The 18,510-nt window shown below is 34.5% G+C and overlaps 1 protein-coding gene across 1 annotated transcript; it reads left to right on the top strand.

Annotated features, from left to right (window-relative positions):
* Positions 1-11,407: 11,407 nt before the first annotated feature.
* On the top strand, positions 11,408-13,125 carry LOC113780455 (MADS-box protein SVP-like). The gene is given in 6 exon segments (XM_027326254.1): positions 11,408-11,574; positions 11,657-11,756; positions 11,836-11,877; positions 12,159-12,200; positions 12,299-12,574; positions 13,000-13,125. Coding segments are annotated over 6 exon segments (753 nt in total).
* Positions 13,126-18,510: the final 5,385 nt, after the last annotated feature.

Raw genomic sequence — 18,510 nt, 5'->3', positions numbered from 1 at the left:
TGTCGAGTAATTATACAAATAGTTACACTCCTTAGAATGTCATACTTTCATAGATTAACATAGAATAACATGTCGATTACTCAATGAGAAGTGCAATCACAGGTTATACTTGCATTACATCATATACTAAGATCCATTAAATTGTACCGTAGGATAGAACCTTAATGGATTCTAATACCATGGCAAAAGAAAGAGCAATTTGCTTACCATATAAGGCTTCTAGTCATGATACTAATTTCATATCATGTCATCACATTTTTTTTAATAGGCTTGTTTGTGCAAGGTTTGCCACAACTAGTTTCTTGTGTGACAATGGATCTGCTGGATCATTCTATGAAATAATTGATTGAGTGTTTAGGTTCAACTATTCAAATTTCAAAATCAAGACTCTATTCCAACTTTGAGTTTCTTATTTGCAGGATGGACATCTAACAGTCCATTCTAACTTAGTATTGACAGATTTTGGGTAATTAATTATACATGCTATATATCACAACTTTCACTGTTCAAGATTCTTGTCCATCCTTTAATCCAACTTGTTTTGACTTATTATGATTAATTTTTAGTACCTGGATCTTTTTAAGACATACAAATTTCAAGTACACAAGTGTCCGTTTTATCTAATAATTTATGCATATTTTAATTTATTTATAGTTAATTCTGAGTTCCTAAAACAATGTGAGTGATCATTTTGACAATATTTAATGTCTTTGAGTAACGTTGAGAAGACTTGTAAATTCATCCTTTTTAGTTGTTAATATTTATCATATTTTGGTAGGGATGAAAGAGCAAGGACAATACAGGGTTGTTTACAAAAAGTCATCACCGGATTGGATGAGAATATACGAGACTGGATGGTGAATTTCGAGTCAGATATCAAACCGGATACCCACTAGAAGGTTTTGCAAGAGAAAGGGTATTGAGCAGTATTTGACGTTGGATTGAGGGAGTGAAGTCGAATAATTGCACAAAATACTCATCAGAGAATTTTTCGAAGAAATGTAGCAATATACAGCACCGAATAGTGAAATTCGTTTCGGATACTGCGTCATATATTTGAGCAGGAAAAATCTGCAAATTGCACAACTTGCAAACATCTTTTCATCTTTCTTTCTTACAACATCCATGACTTTTTGGCAGCAACTTTTTAGGCCCAAAACATCAACTTTTGTCAACTTTGTGTGTCATTCCATTTCATAATTTTGACTCTTCAAGACAAAGAGATTTCTTGTGGAAGATTCAAGAGAATTGGACATTATAAATAGAAGAGCCTTTAGTCTTAAGAATGAGCTTTTGACAGTTTTAGTTTTTTAAAGAGAGAAAGAGCCTTGGAGCAAAGAAGAAATACAAAAGGGGTTGTGTCTTGCCTTTTGAGAAAAGACACAAATTCTCAACAAATGTAGCTCTCCACTCCTTCTTTTCTTATTTTAGTGTAAAATATTGTAGTATGTGTTCATCCACTCTTGTATTGGCTCAACAAGAAAGTCGATAGAGATGAAGATGGAGAGGCTCAAGAAACTCTAGTGACAAGGGTTTTTCTTCTCTCCACTTGTTTATCTTTGTATTGGATTCTAAGTTTTGTTAATATAAGTTTTGAATATTATGTTTGTGATGTTGTTTTAAAGTTTATGCCGTGGATATTTGATTGGGTTATCCATGATTATTATGTATTGATTTCTTGATTAATTTGGGTATTATTTTGATTGAGTTATTTGGCACTTTTGTTCTCAAAATCATGATTAACTAGACATTGATTATGATAATGTCAAAGTGTTAGATTTGTAATGAAAATTGAAATTTGACACTAGTTCATGGAAGTGTTAAACCTAAGGAGTACACTCACAAAAGTAGAGGTGCAACTTTGTGGCTTGTTTTTATAGTAATTTCATAGAAGTAAGTGAGCTTATGGTTGATTTCATAACCACGAAAGTAGGTATGGATTAACTATAGGTATAGTTGGTACACCGACGAAAGTGGGTATCACGTACATAAGAAAATTAAGCCATGACTTAATCGAGATTTTAGTACTCATTTAGTCGTGAAGTTGCACTAGTATGAGTAGATAGGGATTCCATTACCCAGGGAGTTTTCATTTGTATTTTCTTCCAATTAGTAGTTTAGATTTGTTGGTAGTCTAAATAATAGAAAAACTTTAGTAGTGCTGGTAGTTATCCGTTTCCCTATGGGTTCGATTATAATTACCCTATACTCGTCCACGACCCGTATACTTGCAAAAAATTACGTGTGGGGTAGTTTAGGAGATTATAAATTTAAAACTTGGTTATGGATTGAGTTTTATTGTTATATGTATACCCCATGCACGTCAAGTTTTTGGCGCCATTGTAGGGAATGATTTGTGACAATATCGACGTAAAGAGTGGCTCTATTAGTTTGGACGTTGTTACTTGATTTCTTTTGCTATTTTTTTTTTTTTATTTGTGTGTTGGTGTGTTTGTTTATATGTATTTTGTTTTGTCTTTGTCAAGTGTTTTACTAGCATCTATCTTTTTTGGTCTAATATTACTTTTGAGATTTTTGAAGGTATTTTTAAGAAATAAGAAGGATAAATCTTTTTGAAAGACAATACTGGAAAGGAGGAAGAGAAGAAATGTATCTCCCATAATTTCAAGACTATAACAATAGAGAAATTCAAGAAAATCACGCTGGTATGTCCCTTGATGATGACATGTTGAGATTAAATGCTAAATTGGACAATTTGATGTATTTGATTGAGCAATATATGAATGTTAATGCCTAGAATTCAAATAATGTGGTTTGTGACTTGTGTGAAGGTTACCATTCTAATTATCAATGTATGCAAGCATAATATGTGGGTTATTTTGATGAATTTGGGCAATGCACTTCTTATGTTGATTACCATGATCCTAATTGGAGTAATTTGCATGATTATGGTTGGTATAATCATTGTGTTTCTAATGATTCTCTTAATTTTTATGATTTTCAACCTCAACCTATCCAGTATGATTCAAAACCATCATGAAGGTTAGATATAGAAAGGCTAATGAACGACTCTAATCAAACCATTAAAAAAGTAGCTTTTGGATCTAAACCACCTTAGAAGTGAGCTATTGAAAAATTTGCTAATAAAGTGGATTTAGATATAGAAAAGCTAACTAATGTGATATCCAACTATTTTGCTAAAATTGAGAATAGAATAGAAGAATTGACTTTGCACTTTGGTAGAATACATGATCAATTATATGAATTGTGTGAATTTGTTTCATCTAATTCTATACAATTTGTTTTTAGAAATAATGGTACAGGTATTGCATGTGGAAGTGACTTGTATTTAAAAGATGATTATGATAGTACTTCCACTTCTTGTGATAATATTTTTGGAGCTAATCTTGAAACTCAAGAGGTAACTTTGAATAATGCATTTGTTACCCCTCTTTTGGAATATTTAGTGCCTACAAGTTCCAAACACAGGATTGCACAAGTAATTCCTGCGACATATCCTTTAATAAGTTCTCAAGTGATGTACCAACAAAGTAATACTTATAAAACACTTGGAAGAGGTAAACCCCTTTCCTACTCTCTTATCTTTTGGATATGTGATTCATACAATAGAACCACCATTTGTTAATCCACCACAACCTGAGTTGGTGGATTACTCTTTGATAAAATCTCCTTGACAATGAGGCAAAATAGTCAAGCTAATAACTATAAACAAGCGCTTGTTGGGAGGCAATCCAACGATTTGTTAAATTTCTAGCCTTTTGGTGTGTTTTAAGTGTGTTTATTTTCATTTTGTAGGTTTGAAGAATAAAGGTAAAATGAGCATATTTCATAAAAATTTGGAAATCAATGACGCTTAACCACGAAACTGTTCTTGTGACTTTTTCCTTAGTTCTAGTTTTTGCAAGAATCAAATAATGTGATTTTGCTTTCACAAAGGAAGAAAAAAAGGTTATATGATTACTGATCACATAAATATCTTCTCCAATGATTCGAAACACTTAGTAACCAGAGGTCGACATTTATAAATGTCAACATTCACATAAAACGGTGTTAGAATTAAGAGTATGTAAAATAACAAGAGTTTGTGACTTGGTGTTTTCACATCAAAAGACAAGTTCACTATTCGAGTAAAACTTGTTGAGAAAGGGAAAAAAAAAGAAAAAAGGAAGCATGTGATCAAAATGTAAAAGTTTTCTTTATTTCTTATCCTTGTTTGTATAAGTTCTAAGGGGTGATTATAAGTTTAGTTTTTACATTTATTGATTATGCTAGTTGCATGACAAACATGATTAGATTAGAGACGATACATTATATTGGACTTGATCAAATGTTGGTATGATAAGCTTTCCTTTGTTTGATATTATAGAGTATTAGAATTGGGATCCAACCCTTACATAGTGATCACCTCTTTTGTGCCTTTACACATGAGTCTCCATTGTATGCTACTCCACTACTTTGGATCAGTGGTTTTGGGTTAATTTTCTGCATTGTTTAAGGACAAGCAATGATTCAATCCCTGGCAACGCCGCCAAAAACTTGACGTACGTAGAGCATGCATACAACAATAAAACTCAATCCATAGTCAAATTTTAAATTTATAATCTCCTAAATTACCCCACACGCGATTTTTCGTAAGTATATGGGTCGTAGTCGAGTATAGGGTAATTAGGGTCGAATCCATAGGAAGACGGACAACTACTAATACTACTAAGTTTCTCTATTATTTAGTCTACCAACAAATTAGAACCAACAAATCTAAACTACTAATGGGAAGAAAATACAAATGAAAGCTCCCCGGGTAATGGAATCCCTGTCAACTCATGCTAATGCAACTTCTCGACTAATTGAATACTAAAATCTTGGTTAAGTCATGGCACAATTTCCTTATATATGTGATACCCGCTTTCGCCAGTGTACCAACTATACCTATAGCTAATCCATACTTACTTTCATGGTTATAAAATCAACCATAAACTCATTTACTTCTATGAAATTATTATAAAACAAGTCACAAAGGTGCACCTCTACTTTCGTGAGTGTACTTCCTAGATTTAACATTTTCATGAACTAGTGTCAAATTTTAATTTTCATTGCAAATCTAACACCTTGAGATTATCACAATCAATGGCCGATTAATCATGATTTTGAGAACAAAAGTGCTAAATAATTCAATCAATATAATAACCGAAAATAATCAAGAAGCCAACACATAACAATCATAGATAGCTCAACCAAATACCCAAGGCATAAACTTTAAAACAACATCACAAACATAATATCCAAAACTTGTATTAATAAAACTTAGAATCCAATATAAGGATAAAGAGGTGGAGAAAAGAAAAACCCTTGTCACTAGAACTTCTTGAGCCTCTCCATCTTCATCTTCATCGGCCACCTTGTTGAGCCAATACAAGAGTGGATGAACACACACTATAATATCCTACACTAAAACAAGAAAAGAAAGAGAGGAGAGCTACATTTGCTAAGGATTTGTGTCTTGTCTCAAAGGGCAAGACACAATCCCTTTTGTCTTTCTTCTTTGCTCCAAGGCTCTTTCTCTCTTTAAAACTAACTAAAACTAAAACTGCCAAAAGCTCCTTTTTAAGACTAAGGCTCCTCTATTTATAATGTCCAATTTTCTTGAATTTTCCACAAGAAACCTCTTTGTCTTGAGTCAAAATTGGGAAATGGAATGACACAAAGTTGACAGAAATTGATGTCTTGGGCCCAAAAAGATACTACCAAAACGTTATAGAGGCTACAAGAAAGAAGGATGAAAAGATGTCTGCAAGTTGTGCAAATTGCGCAATTTGCAAATTTTTCCCATTTAAGTATATGACATGGTATTCGAAGTGAATTTCACTATCTGGCGCCGTATACTGCTAAACACTCTTCTTCGGAAAATTCTTTGATGAGTATTTGGCACGATTATCTGACTTCACTCCGGCAATCCGACGTCGTATATTGCTCAACACCCTTTCTCTTGCAAAACCTTCTAGCAGGTATCTGGTTTGGTATCTAACTCGAAATTCACTGCCGGAACCCGTATACTCACATCCAATCTGGTGATAACTTTTTGTAAACGGTCCTGTATTGTCCTTGCTCCTTCATCCTTACCAAAATATGATAAACATTAACAACTAAAAAGAACAAATTCACAAGTCTTCTCAATGTTACTCGAAGACATCAAATATTATCAAAATGGTCACTCACATTGTCTTAGGAGCTCAGAATTAACTGTAAATAAACTAAAACATGCATAAATTATTAGGTAAAACGGACACTTGTCACAAGCCACTTGTCAAAACTGAGATACTCATATTTCTAAGATTGTTGAATACATTCTCAGTGTTACGCTATTAACCTCTTTAGAAAGGGGCAGCAGCTTGGCTCCACCTTCATAAGCCATTTCTTGAATCAATTATGCAACCTCTTGTTTATTGGCATTATACCCGTTAAAGGAAATACAGCAAATCAAGTTACTTGAATTATGGAAATGGAAGAATTTTGTAATATTGTTACTAACTCAACTTGCCATCCTTCATCAAATTAACAACTTCTAATGTTGGAGGATTAACTTTTAGTATTGAAGAATTAACACATTAACAGCTGTTGCGCCCCATTTTTCGCGATGGCGAAATAAAATAAAGGTGGTTTATAAAAGATGTGATTTTACTTAAAAATAAGTGAAAACAAAGGACCGAGGATGGGACTTAAAAAATGCGACAATTTGGGTCTAAAAAGGGTTTTTAAGAAAAAGAGGAATCGCCACTTGGTATTGAGTTTGGGTGTACCAAGTCACCCCAAAATATATATATATTTTTTTATAGAAGTAAAATAAAATAAAACCCTTTTTGACAACTCCAGATTTTTTAAAAACAAGAGAAAATGGGTTCGGGAATCACGGTTGATAAAAGGGAAGGCAAAGACGGAGTCTAAGGCACCCTTTTACCCTAGCCTAAGCTAGTTGCGAGGTTTAGTCAAAATTTGCCTAATCTAACCCTTAATTTTATCTTATTTGGATGTTTCCTACATGGATGCAAATCTATAAAATATCGAAAGGGTCAAAATATCCATTCAAGGGTTTAATCGAACCAATCGCATTAATTGCGAAGGCCAAAATGATTCCTTGAAAGTGTCACGAGTATGCGAATGATTTAAAATGAAAGAAAATAAATTAAATTATATACATATATATAAGTGATCAAAGAAAAAGGGAATGCAACATAAAGGGTACGGGAAGTAAAAACTCATGACATAATTTTCTTATACATTGATTAATAGGGTATTTAAACTAAAAAGTTATAATCACCCATTTCCCATATTTGAAAAATAATTATCCTAACATGAACAAACAAATGAACTAGCTTAAATGAGATGCAATTCTAAATGACATGATTGGCACCTATAGCGGGTAGGGGATAATATAATAGGGAATATCATACAAATGAGAAAAGATCCTAAAAATGAAAATATGCATGAGAATGTAGTGAATAGCACACAAAGATGAATCTAGCGCAAGACGACCTAAAGAGTCTAGCGTTGGATTAGCCTATTTCTAAAAATCCTTACTAGCATTGGACTAGCAAGTAAGCGGAGGGAGAAGCCACAACTAGCATTGGACTAGTGTGGTGACGTCATGCATTAACAATTCATAGTGAAACAAATAAAGCATAAATTAAAACAAATAAACACATAAGAGCACGTAGCACATAACACGTAAACATAATATCTAGATACTAAAATCCTAAGAAAAGCGGATAAAACACATAACACATAAGCCACATAAACACGCAACATATCTATTACATCGGGGAATCTAACTACAATCTAAAATGGGAAAGATATGATAAAATAAAATTAGTTATCATATCTATTACATTTTTGAGGTATTTAAATGCCTCTCGGATAATTATAAAAATTAACTAAGCAAATATAGTATAAGAAAATTTAAATGAACATTTAAATCCAATAAATAAAGCATATAAAAATATATAAACACATAGGAACACATAGGAGCACATAAGAGCACGTAATTGACATTGAAATAATAAAAATAGGAGTACCTCCTATTTGAAGTGGTGACTAAATGGAGTCAAATTGTCCTATTTATACTCACAATGAACAAAAGAATCATGGCACCAATTTAATTGAAAAATAATAATAATAATAATAATAATAAAAGTACTAAATTCACACTAATATGTCAAACGTAAAGAAATTTAAGAAAATCTAAAAATTACAAGTTAAGTATATTCAAAATTAGCATAATTAGCTATTAAAGAAAAGCAACAATCATAATAAAGAGAGTCAAAATTCATCAGGGACTGAATTGCAAAAAAAATTGAAAAACTTTTAGGGACAAAAATTATATTTTCCAAAGTTTAGGGGTCAAAATTAAATGAAAGATAGAATTTAGGGACCAAGGTGAAATTAATTAAGGATCTAATTGAGAGAAATTAAAAGTTTTAGGGCCACAGTAAAACTACTCCAAAGATCAAGGGCTAAAGTGCAAATTCGCTAGCAGATCTTAAGAAAACAGGCCACTGGCCATTCTCTATTTTTTTCGGGCCAAAGGCCATTCGGCCCAAACGAAAGTTCAAGCCAAAATACACAGGCCAGCCCGTCATCTATCACTCAAACCCAACCAAAAATAAAGCATGGGTCTGACCTTCTAGCCCAACCGAAAATAAGAACAAGCCCACTAAAAAAATAAAATTAGCCCAAACCACTTTCCTTTTTCTTTTCTTTCCTTTCTTTTCTTTTTCTTTTTCTCTTTTCTTTCTTTCTTCTTCCTCCACTTCCAGCCGTTTCCTTCCCATCTTCTTCGGCCAGCTGAAGCTTCCAGCCATGGCGGCCGCCGCCACCGCCAGTCGCCGGCGACCTCTCCAATCGCCAAAATTTCTCAAAATACACTACTACACTCCATTTTTCTCGTAGATTCCATTTCCGGAGTTAGTTTTTACAAAAGATGATCCGAAAGTGGCTAAAATGTCAAAATGCAGTCCAGATTTTATTTTTTTTTAAACACCCAAATTTTCACCTAAAAATATAAAATTTATACTACAACACTCCTTGTGATTTTTACAACCTAACTATCAACTAAAATCAATAAAAGTAACAACAGATATGACAAAATTAAACCAAAACAGTCCTAAAAATAACAAAAATCCTTCAAAACTTTTAACACTCAAAACTCCAAAAAATTTTTGAATAACCACACATTTTTAGACCTACACTAGCAAATGGTCACCTATTTGACAAGAAAAACATGTACAATGTTAAGCTTTTTAATTCATTTGTCATTTTGGCATTTTTTCAAACGGTTAATATGCATGCATGAGAAACATTTCCTTTTCCTTCATCTAGTTCATGCCATTTCCCAAATTTCAGCAATGCAACAACAACAATAAAAACCAGCGAACAAGAGAAATTAATATACAACCACAACAATAACAAATAAAAAAAATAGCAAAAGCAAGAGAAATTAGACATTGAAACATGAATTGTAATATGATAGAAAGAAAACTAGAAAATACCTCAATGTAGGTGGTAGTTCCTTGACCAAAATGTTTGATACAATTTCCACACCTTGAGCGTATCTCCCTGGCTCCTAAAGTTTCTTTCGTCTAGCCTTTTCTGTCCGTTGAGGGCTTAAGAAAAGCCAAAATGGGAGAGCTTTGTTCTTGTGTGTTTTCTAGTGTGAGTCAAAGAAAGGGCCGAGAGATGTATATTGAGAGGGAGGAAGAGTAGAGTGCTTTGTGTGTGGTCTACTGAGAGAGAGCCGAGAACCCAGAGTTGTCTGGGAGCTAGAGTACTTCTTTTTTCTTGTTCTGGCTTGTCTTATGTCCTCTGGGAGAGAGCCGAGAGAGAGATTTTTGTAGCCAAAAGTAGAGCTTTTGTGTAGGATTTTCTCCTCTGGAAAATGTTGAGTGTTGAGAGAGCCAAAAACTCATGGCCAAGAGGGAGTCAAACGGGTTTGGTTTCATTCAAAATGATGGCTTCTGCCAAATGAAAAGAAAAGTCCATGGCCATTGAGTGTGAAATGGGTTAATAGTTAATTTGGTGAAACAAAATGATTAAAATGATTTTTTGATTTTTTTTTTTAGTTTTCTTTCTTTTTTTTTTAGTTTTTGTTGTTTTTTTTTTCCTAAAGCAAACCTACAAAAATGTGAAAAATGCACATTACAATGCAAGAAAATAAATAACTCATTAAATAGAAAATCTTGAGAAAATATTAAAAATTGACAAAAATTTGGTGTTTATAACAGCACTTGAGATTTTTAAGCTATGAGGCTACATAATTTTAAACAATCATTTCCTTTTCCATCTAAGAATAGCCTCTCTCCATTAACTTTTTTCCCTCACAACTTCAGCAAATTCAGTCTTAGAGTCCATAACAATGAAAGAATGTTGGTCTAATTTGTCTATATGCAAATTATTCACCTTTGTAGTCAGTATATCAGCCACTACAACAAAAAAGGCCTTTCCTGACACGCCTATAAGGACACTTGCTGGTTTTTGTCATTATAGCACTTCTATCATGACACTTGTTATCAATTCAATAATATATACTTTAATTTTTTTTATTTTATCTAATATAAAAATAATAATATGTCTTTAGATTCCCTATCATGACACTTGAGAAAATGTGAGATACACCAAAAAAATTAAAACATAAAACGATGTCGTTTGATTTTGGCGGAAGATTCCTTTGCCAAAACACTTAGTGAAATCTCAAAACTTTCATTTTGCCGGCCAGCGAAATTTTGGTTCTTCTCATCTCTCTCACAAACTCTCTTTCTCAGCAAACTATCTCTCAAAACTCCCCCATTTTGGTTCTTCCGTCTTCCACCTTCGCCGCCACCCCACTCTCCCATTTTCAGTTGCTAACTCGGCCGCTTCTCTACCCTCCTCGTCAACAACGACACCTACACCAATAAGCCTTCGCTTTCTTTGCTAGGACAAAAAGAATAAGAAAACAAATACTCGGGCTCTTTCCTTTTTCTTCTTTCCTCTGAAACCCATCCTCATGCTTCTCCTTACTGACTAGATATTCGGGTTGAGCATGCCGAGGAGTAGAGTAGGCGAAGGTTGCTACCATCATCTCACTGGAGTCCAGCCACCACAGCGGAAATCATCACTGTAAAGTTTCCCGCACTCTTATACCTTTTTCCCCCTTAATTGTATTGTTTTCTTCTTTGTCTGCAATCATGTCGGTTATGCTTTACTTTCGTCTTGTTAATCGATTTTAAGTGACTGGAATTGATCATAGGTTTGAGTAGAGTTTTAGATTTAAAATTCAAGCTCAAGCCGTCTAAGGAATTGATGAAAAAGAAATTTCAAAACTTTTCATGCTCACTACCTGTTTGTCGAAAGATTCGAATGAAGAAAGAAGGAAATTTGCAAGGAAGCGAACAGAGAGATGAGAGTGAATAATTACTGCTATGATATGACTACTGTGAATCTCATTCTATCTTTTATTAATTCACTCCAATTTGTGCTGACAGAGAAATTTTGTGTGTTTATACATGAGAATCATACCCATGCCATGCTTGCTGAGGAAATCAAGGAGAAAACCACAGAACTGAGGTACAATATTCTGCCATCAGATATCTTATAGATGATGGTTCATTATTTTGTGATACTTATGATGCCATCCCATGTGTAACAGACATCTCAAAGGTGAAGAGCTAGTAGGACTGAGCATGGAAGACTTGGTTAAACTCGAAAAATTGGTTGAAGCAGGGTTAAGTCGTATTGCCAAAACCAAGGTTCCTATCATGTTATGTCATCTTTCAAGGTCTTTCAATTGTTGCATAGTGTTGACATACTATGTTTTTTGGATTTCAGGGTGACAAATTCATGAAAGAAATTGGTATTCTCAAGAAAAAGGCTAGTGACAAATTACCCTTATTAGTTGTTTCTATTTGGTTATCTATCAATCATTTTCTGTTATTCTGTATTTCATCACATAATAAAATGGGAAATCTTCAATTTGAGAATCTGGAGATAAAAAAGTGTTATTGGGCTTTCATAAAATTGAAGATCATTTGTAACCAACAATAATGCTATAGGAGCAATTTACTTAAAGATTCCAATGGAATATCATTTGGCTGACTGCATTTAAATGTGTGTTCTTGGTTGCTAACTTATCTTCACAAAATGAATTGCAGGAAGCATTATTAAAGGAAGAGAATGTGAAGTTGAGACAGAAAGTGCATGACGTGACAGTTTCCCTTTTCCTTTATTTCTTTGTTTCGCCCCTCTGCATGAGCATGCTACAATCTTTTGCCTTTCTGACTGATAATTGCAGGTAGCAGGCTCATCGGAAGAGCAAACACCTCTGCTGTAGTGAGGGCTTTCATCTGAGTCAGTTACCCGCTTAAGCGACCAAGCTGGAAGTTGTCCTCAGGACCTCAACAATTCGGACACATTTCTCCAGCTCGGGTATGTTTGTTTTAAGTCAAACATGGATCGGATAATTTGTTACAAGAATAAAATGAATTACATATGTGGAATATATCCAACATTTGGATCTTATATCTGGACGACATGCTGCATATCAGTTGAATGGGGGGCATCTCATTCTGTTTGGTTTTGTCACAATAGATGGCTTGTATTTAAACAAGAAGAACAAAATGAAACTAAAGTAAGATTTCATTTTCGGAATGCATGATTCAAGGCCATGTGATCGTCTGGCAATGACGTGAAAAGAAAAGTGAACAGTTAGTAAGCTATCACAAGGCAGTCTTTAATGCTCTTGGATTGAAGTTTTTCTTCAGTAGCATGGCAACTGCTAGCTATGTAGAGAGATTAGAGTCAGACAAATTCGAATGCACAAATTATTGTAGGTGGAAAAAAGGGGAGGTTGGAGAATTGTTGTTTGTTGTGCATTAATGATACGTTGTATGAATAGGTGTTTCCGGTTGCATAAAACAGAGCTAGCATGCATGTAAGTATCTTGGCAATCATTTGATAGAGAAACCTGTTTAACTTGGGGTTGAATTTTTGCAGCTGACCATGCCCCAACTGAATTGTAGGGAGGATGAGATTGCAGTTGCAGAAGATCGAATATATAATTTGAGCATAACTGGCTCTATGATACCCAGAAATTGTGGTTTATGCTGCATTATTTTTTAGTTTGTGCACAAGAATTTTTCAAGTTTGTACACATGAGAATCTTTTAGTTTGTGCACAAGAGAATCTTTCAAGTTTGTACTTGTTAGAGATTTGCTATGTTAGTATTTGTTACTGACTTTTAGTTCAACAAATTATATTTGAGCATTGACTTTTGCTTTTAGATTACTATATGCATTCTGTTCTTTGGGATAATTTTACAAGTCCTTTGGGTTTCTGATTGACGGAATGTATAGCAGGGAGCACTACCTGCAGGTTGCTTCTATGTCAAAAAAAAAAAAAAAAAAAAGAACTCCTAGCAGTTAAAAGTGTTAGCATAGCTCAGTTAAAAAAACTCCTACTTGTTATTGACTATAGCTATCCTGACATTTTCGATTATCAAGAAAAGGGATTTTTGTTGGCAGATGAGATGCTATAACAACATAGTTTTCCTGACACATTTGAATGCTCCGAGCCTATCCCCACATTGGAAGGGACAACACTCGTCCGGGGTGTGAGGAAAGGTAAAGTGTCAGGTTAGATTCTCTATACTGACACCTTTAAATACCGTTAAAGGTCATTTTTGTTGTAGAACATTATTTGATTGAAACTATAAGGTGCATAACTGATTATTATATTGCTCATTCATTGTTCCATGAGCCAGGTCATTGTCTTATATTTTATGGCTCATTTTTCCCCCTTTTATCAGGCTAAACTTAAAGGTCTACATTAAACGATGTGTTCAGAACATTAAAATCAAAACCAATAAGTAAAAGCTAAAGTATCTAATTATATAAAAAAAAAAACTATCTAAAATGTTAGGACTTTGAAATATCTTTACATGACAAAAGTATTCAATGCATACAAACTATAAAATTTCTTAACAGAAATCAAAATATGTCGCATTAAACACATGCTACGTTTAGGCAAGAACTCCTGACATAACAAAGAAAGAAAACATAAGAATCACAAAAAGCAATAATCTTTACTTTATTTAAATTTGCAATAATCTTCTAAGAGGTATAGAAATTTCTCAAAGCACACCCTATGATTTCATCAAAGGTAAAAATGACAAACCAAAGTTAACTAACAACTAATGGCTTCCCATAGATAGATCTAGGATTCTCATTTGTTTTGTCATTCCACTTGTCAAATATCAAATAAATATCTATAATTTTTCATATTCAACAGTTGATAAGTTGTATTTTTGCCATTAATTCTATGATTATTTTCCTCTTTTATTATACCAAATATTATTTTAATTGATTGATTCTACTTATATTTGGTATTTGGTACTAATTGTAGGAAGGTGGAGCAAAAAGAGATAAAAGATGTGATTTCTCAAGAGTTTTCCAATTCAAAATGGAGTTTACATGGATTATTGACGGAAGATTAAGAGAAAGTCTATTTGGTTTCAAAAAGCTAAAAATTAGGAAATGATAGGATGACCGGCCCGTGTAATTAATACTCAAAGGAAGCAGCAGTTTCTGGTCTTTTGATTTCCTTTGCACGGATTTGAAGAAGTAGTAGAAGCTGAATAGGAAACCAAAAAGAAAAAAGGAAAGCCGGATCCCGCGGGATGAAGACTCAGCTAGGGATCTCACGTGATTATTACTTGGCCAGAGAATAAGAAGAGAAAAGGAGGCAGCCGCTTGGCTCTGGGGGGGCCGCAAAGGAGAATTCGGCAGAGCCTTTTGGCCTTTTGGCCAATCTTTTGTTCCCTTCAGTTTTTCTCTTATCAAACACTAAGGCGGCTATTATTTTTATTCTTGCACAGCTGGTTCTCCATTAATGGAGAACTAGCTTCTCAATTCTAGTCAAGGGGACAACTGAAGATATGGTTCAACAATTACTATGAGATCTAATTTATTTTAATTGCTTCCTTCATGTATTGGTATTCATATGTTTCCTGCTTTTAACCGTTATAGCTCGTGTGGATGATTGATTAGTGCGCAATATTTAATTATTCACATAGGCTATTTTGCTAAATAGTGGTAATTGAATCCGTAATTGTTCGTTACCTCTATCTCAGTAGCAACTGGCGTAATTGGGTTTATGTCAGGGAAACATACGATCTAACTTAAACAAACCCTCGTAGCGTGTTTGTTAGTTAGGATTGGGCTTTTCTAATTATTAATGCAACCTAGAAATTAAATCCTACGGTCGTACCTAGGATTGTTTTTGGGTTAGAGAAATAGTTAACGGTCGTACCTTAACTATCGAGAAAGTAAGGAAAGGTTGGTTGTTTATCGCGTGTATGACAACTATAACCACTCTAGTAATAAATGTTGGAATTATCTTTGAATCAATGATCAGTGCGTGAACCATTTCTGAAGTGTATCCTTGGCTAGAGTTTCTCTAAGTATTTCTTTCAATTAATTATTCTCTGCATTTAATTTCTTTAGTTAGCATTTAATCCAAGAACCCCCCATACTTTGGATTCTAGAAGAAACGAATTATCCCCAGTCCCTGTGGATTCGACCCTACTCACCGCTATATACAAAATCTGTATTTTTCTCGAGTAGGTATTTATTATTGTACAGGTTCGGCATGTGAGAACCCGTAAAACCCTAATTATTTTCCTAGGGTTTATTTCCCCTTAATTGCATGTTTTCTGCATTTTCTGGCTTAGAAATATTTTCTTAGTGGATTTTATGAGCAGTTATAGTTTTAAGATGATTTTTCTAGCATTGGTGAATTTTTAGAAAATTAAGAATCTATATTGGACGTGGGACCCACTAGTACGAAAAGTTCGGAAAAATTCGGCCAATAAGGTTAAGTTTCGGATACTGTGAAAAATTTATCGGGTGTTAAGAGATAAGTAGTGTGTGTGAAGTGATTGATGTGAGAGAGAAAAGAAAGATAGGAATGCATTTAATGAGTGTGACAAGTGTCACAATCTCATTGGTTGGACTTTAAGAATTACTATTCAATTTCTTGACTTTTTTGACCCAAGGATTAAATATCAAAAAAATGCCCAAAAATCACCATTTTTCTTCTCTTGTTGGCCGGCTCTCTAAGCTCAAGAAGGAAGGAGAAACTCTTCAAGTTCTAGCTTCTACTTGGTGCAAATCAACCCAAAACATTTGCTTCCATCCATTTCATTCCATAAAATCCTATCTTCTAGTGCTAGTAAGGGTTGTAGTGAAGTTTGTTTGAAGCTCTAAGGTGTCCACAATCTCTCTTTCCCTTGTTTCTTGGTAAGTGATGCTACAACCTCTCCCCTATACCTAATGATGGTTATATTATGCTTAATGGTGGCATGAGTGAAGGAATATATGATTTGTTTCTTGATTTGGCTTGTTTTGGTGAAGTTTTTATTTTATTGGGAATTTTTCTGGTTTAATAGGATCTTGATGTTGGGGGCTTGTATGATGAATTTTAATGGTTGGAAATGACTCTAGTGGGTGTGAATTGTTGTTAAATGCAACCAATTTTGGAATTGGAATGAAATGTGCAAAGTTAGGGTTCATGAACCCCTATTCTGTCCGAAAATTTAGGTCATAGCTAGAGGCCGATTTGGACTTTGCTCAAAACATGAAAGTTGTAGGTATTGATGAGTTTAGTGTGCCTACAAAATTTCAGGGCAATTGGACGAGTGTAGAGTGAGTTATGCCGTTTTTACTGTTGCTGTTTTTGGTGCACAGAATGTCCGAACTGCGATAGAAATTGCCTGTTTTGACTGGAATTGGTTTGGATTTTGAAGTTGGTGTCTTCTGAGGAAATGTAGCTGAATGTCTTAGCTAACATATGCCTTTGGAATTTCGGCATTTGGACTTGTATGGACTGAGATATACCGATTACAGTTTTCTGCATTTTGCAAACCTGTTTTGGGAATTCTGGTATAGTATTTCGTATATTTGACCTAGTTGTGTTAGGAACTGGATTGAGTGACCTTCTACATTGTTGTAGTTCTGTTTCTTGGCTTCGAAATGGTGGGTCTTACACCCCCATCCGATAATTGTAGTGAGAGTTGTGCCATTACCGCATTATGAGGTCAAATCCGGTTTTCATATCAAGGCCTTAGTTAAAGCCCTTTCTTAATTTCTGGTTTCCTCTATTGTTTGTAAATGTTTATGGAACCTTATTGGGGTCATGTTTGGCCTTGGTTTATGACTCGTTATCGAGTTTCATTGTATTTGTTTGCATGTTTTTAGGGCGTGACGGTGGTGCACAACGTTCTTTTGACTAAAGTGTTTGAAACCACATTGTGCTAGCTTGGTGAGTGTACTACTCACTTATGTGCTATTACATGGCTTTGATCTTTGTACTTGAGATGTTGAATGTTGATTGATCCAGGTGAGAGTGTACTTTATCACTTTCACATATTGTTCCGCATGTTATTGGAAAGTTATATGAAATGTTATATGAAATGTTATATGAAATGTTATATGAAATGAAATACATGACTTCAAATATTATCCATGAGCTCAACCCCATTGGTTATTGATTGAATCGAGCCGGCGAGGGCTTGGTCGTGCCAATTAATGTGCCTTGGGGCAACATCACAGGGAATCTTGTAGTATGAGAGACTCTTGATTCCGGTTTACTCGAGTAATACCACAATGCATGCGTTTGGATTTCGGGCCCGGTTGAGGAATGTTAGGAGGAAGGGAATGGAAGTTAAGAGGAGTCTACGGTTGGTTACCTTTCAGACATTGACGGAGAGTCAATGAGACCTGATCAAGAATTCAAACGAGGAAAAGGGCTCTTGAGAGCCACCCGTATCCTTTTATCCTCATTATTAATGTGTTGCTTTATTTATTTTGGTAAATTGGACTGTTAAGCTTGATGTATCCATGAACTTGGTTGCTTGAGTTGTATTCTCACTGGGCAATTAGCTCACCCCGTTCCTTTTGTTTTCCTTACAGGAATATGACTCTTTTGGAATGAATTTTGATAAATGGTTGCCAAATGAACTAGATGAATGACTCTTTTGTATTGTATATAAAATGGGACCCTAAATGTATCATTAGGGCCGTTTTCACTTTTGTTTTGGCAAACCATATATGTAGTGACTTTTGTATCACTTTTAAATGTCATTTTGGTTTATAAAGGCTAAATGTTATGGGGTATATGTAATTCGATGTTTGGTTGGGTTCGGACGAGTCGGTTACTATTCATGGCCGACTCCGGATTTCATTTTCTTTTATTTTGGGTTATTTTGCCCTTTTGCCTTATTTGCAAGCGTTATAAGTTCCGGAACGTGAAAGATCGCTCTATATTGCACCGTTAGTCCTGGCGAGAGCTGGGCAGGCAGTCCGCTAACCTCTTTGGTTCGCCTTAGGGGAAAGTGGGGCTGTCACACGGCACCTGTCAATTTTTGGCGCCGTTGCCGGGGACTGATGCCAGATTAATTTGTTTCTTTTTGAGTTCATTTTTTTATTTTTTTTTATTTTTTTTTCTCTT

This window comes from Coffea eugenioides, chromosome 8 (assembly GCF_003713205.1).
Source record: "Coffea eugenioides isolate CCC68of chromosome 8, Ceug_1.0, whole genome shotgun sequence".
NCBI classification, from domain to species: Eukaryota; Viridiplantae; Streptophyta; class Magnoliopsida; order Gentianales; family Rubiaceae; genus Coffea; species Coffea eugenioides.
Note: the sequence above shows the minus strand (reverse complement) of the source record. Positions and strands in the feature narration are given on the sequence as shown.